The sequence below is a fragment of the Geospiza fortis genome, unplaced genomic scaffold (genome assembly GCF_000277835.1).
Source record: "Geospiza fortis unplaced genomic scaffold, GeoFor_1.0 scaffold346, whole genome shotgun sequence".
NCBI lineage: Eukaryota > Metazoa > Chordata > Aves > Passeriformes > Thraupidae > Geospiza > Geospiza fortis.
In genome coordinates this window covers 2,697,007-2,699,574 of record NW_005054361.1, presented here as the reverse complement: position 1 = coordinate 2,699,574, position 2,568 = coordinate 2,697,007, and the positions used below count along the sequence as shown (strand labels likewise).

At 51.8% G+C, this 2,568-nt stretch overlaps 1 protein-coding gene across 1 annotated transcript in view; it reads left to right on the top strand.

Moving 5' to 3' along the window:
- The first annotated feature begins 1,972 nt into the window (after positions 1-1,972).
- Positions 1,973-2,568, top strand: part of BFSP2 (beaded filament structural protein 2) — a 21,168-nt gene continuing 20,572 nt past the window's right edge. Inside the window, 2 exon segments of the mRNA XM_014308212.2 lie at positions 1,973-2,099; positions 2,102-2,532. Coding sequence (XP_014163687.2) covers positions 1,973-2,099; positions 2,102-2,532 — 558 coding nt within the window.

Here is a 2,568-nt window from a genome sequence, read left to right as displayed (position 1 = left end):
AGCAGGACAGGGTTAGTGTAGCATCATTAACCATATGCCTTGTTCAAGATGAGCCACAGCTGGTACTAGAAAAGAGACTTACAGCAGTGGCACATCTGGTCCAGCTGTGCCCACTTGCTGACAGTGTCCCAGTGGCTGCTATGGTCAGAGCAACATGACAGCTTTACTAAGTGATGGCTGGAGTCAGACCCAGACTTGGCTCAGGGAGCCACAGAGGCCTCATTGCTCCTCCTTTCTTCCCATCCCACACATGCACTTCTGCTGTGCTGAGGCACAAACCTGAATGTGGACTGCAGGCTTCTGGAAACTGGAAGACTGTAATGTTACAGGGACTCTCGTGGGTATTTGTTTCTCTACTCAGCATCAGAGGCCAATGCAGGATTTTCTCATGAGGTGATGGAGCAGGCAGGATGACAGGGCTCTGTAGGGACATGGATGGGTACTTTGGGGATACATCTTTCCACCATGGGATAAATGCTACACAATATGATACCTGTGATCCTCATGATCAATTGCTAAACAGCCTCCTAGAAACCACTGTTTGGTAGGAGAGTAAAAATTCCCTAGGGGTATTGCCAAGACCAAAAGCAATCCCACAAGGATCTTTGTTTTTATTTAAAGAGGGAGGTGGACAGAGGGAACAAGGTTACAGAAAACTAAATTCAGATCTTTTAAAAAAGAGCCCATATTATTACATTTGTTTTCTGTACATGGTATTACTTTTGCAAGGGAGATTTTCTAATTAGAAACAGAGAAACTACACTGAAAATACTGTGTAAGAAATACTGGAGGATGCTTCCCATTTAACCAGCACAGTTTGTTTGGGTAATCTAAAGGCAGAATACCTGAACTAGCCAAAAGTATTTGCAAAGCTGAGAAACACTGCACTGCTCCCAGTCTTCACACAACCTGGAAATGGTGACCTGACTTTAAGCAGCCTTGCAGTTCTCCAAGTTAAAAAAACGAGTGAAACAAACTCCAGCCATCAACCCGTCAAGCCAGGATTAGGCACCAGTGGAAGACAGGGATTTCTGATTTACCCTGTCTCGCCAAAGACTCACCACTGCCCCTGCACAAACCTACGCTGCATTAGGGCAATGCCCAACATCAGCACATTACAATCGTGCCTACAAAGATGTGCACACAGTGATCCTACACTGGAACAGCATCCTGGCTGGGAAGTATCCCTGTGTGTAAGTAGAAAAGGCCAGACCTAACATTGTGTTGTGAAGGATTGCACTGTACCAGGAACACATCATACTTATTATTACCTATAAACTACCCACCTGATCGCTAGTAGCTAAAGAATAGTGACATAAAAAGAAGAGCAGGGGAAATCTCCCCATTTCCCTGCAGTAAGTGTCTAGGATTGTTTTGCCCTATTAATTCATAATTGGCTCCCTTTGTTACACAGGCAAAGAAGTGAAACAGGCCCGTGCTGAGCAAACAAAGTGCCATTGACTATGTGAAGTTAAACTGACTGAGAAGGGGTGGACATGAGGGTGCTTGTGGCTATAAAATCTGCTGGGATTGTGTCAATATGCCTTGGGTGGGTGGCGAAGCCAAATTGCAGAGAAACTCAGAAGCTGCAGCAGACACAAGGGAGCATTCGATGCACTGCAGTGGCAAAAGGCTGGCTCGGCTCTGCTCAGCTGTGACCCTGGTGACTCCACGGAGTTTTGGGTTTTGCTAAGTTAGGAAATGTCTTGTAGACTATGTCTGGAGCAAGCACCGGTGTGAGAAGCAGATGCATTTGTAGTATATAACTGGATACCTGTGGCTATAAGGGTAAGAAATCATCCGGGTGTCAGCGTAGAAAACATTGCTGGTATTTTAACACGTACATTGTACTGAATCCCCGTCCCGCTGTGCCCGTAAACACCATTGTGCTTTTCATCTGCCACATTTGCAGCAGCAGCAGCAGGGAGATTTCCCCTGAAATGGGACTGCTGACCCAGCAGCCGCCCGGACAATGTGACGGGTGCTCCCAGGCGGCACAAAGCCCCCCTTCCAGAAAGCCGTCGCACAAAGCCGAAATCCCAGGCGATCCCCAACCTGCTGGGCTCGGCACATCCCTCCCGCCAGTGCGGGGCCAGGAGGGCTGAGCGGCGGTGCTCGGCAGGCTGGAGCGACAACATGCCCTTGCCGAGGCGCCGGTCGTCCTTCCTGGGGCAGCAGCCCTCCACCTCCACGGCGGAGAGCTCGGGGCCGCCCGGCCGCCGGGTGAGCGTCGGAGGCGGAGGGAGCCTGTCGAGACCCCCCGGCGTCTACGTGGGCACCGTTCCCACCGGCGGCGTGAGCATCCGCAGCTCCGCCGCCGCCGTGCCCCTGGCCCCGGGGCTGGATAAGGGCAGGGGTCTCTCCTACGAAAGCCTGAACGGCTGCTTGGTGGAGTACATCGAGAAGGTGCGAGCTCTCGAGCAGGTCAACCAGGAGCTGGAGGAGCACATCAGAGTGTACCTGGACAAGAAGGCGGCCAGCGTGAGCAGCTGGGGAGCGCTGCGGGAGAACTGGGAGGCGATTTACCACCAGGTGAGCGCCGGAGCGCCGCCGGCAGCCGGGGGGGGG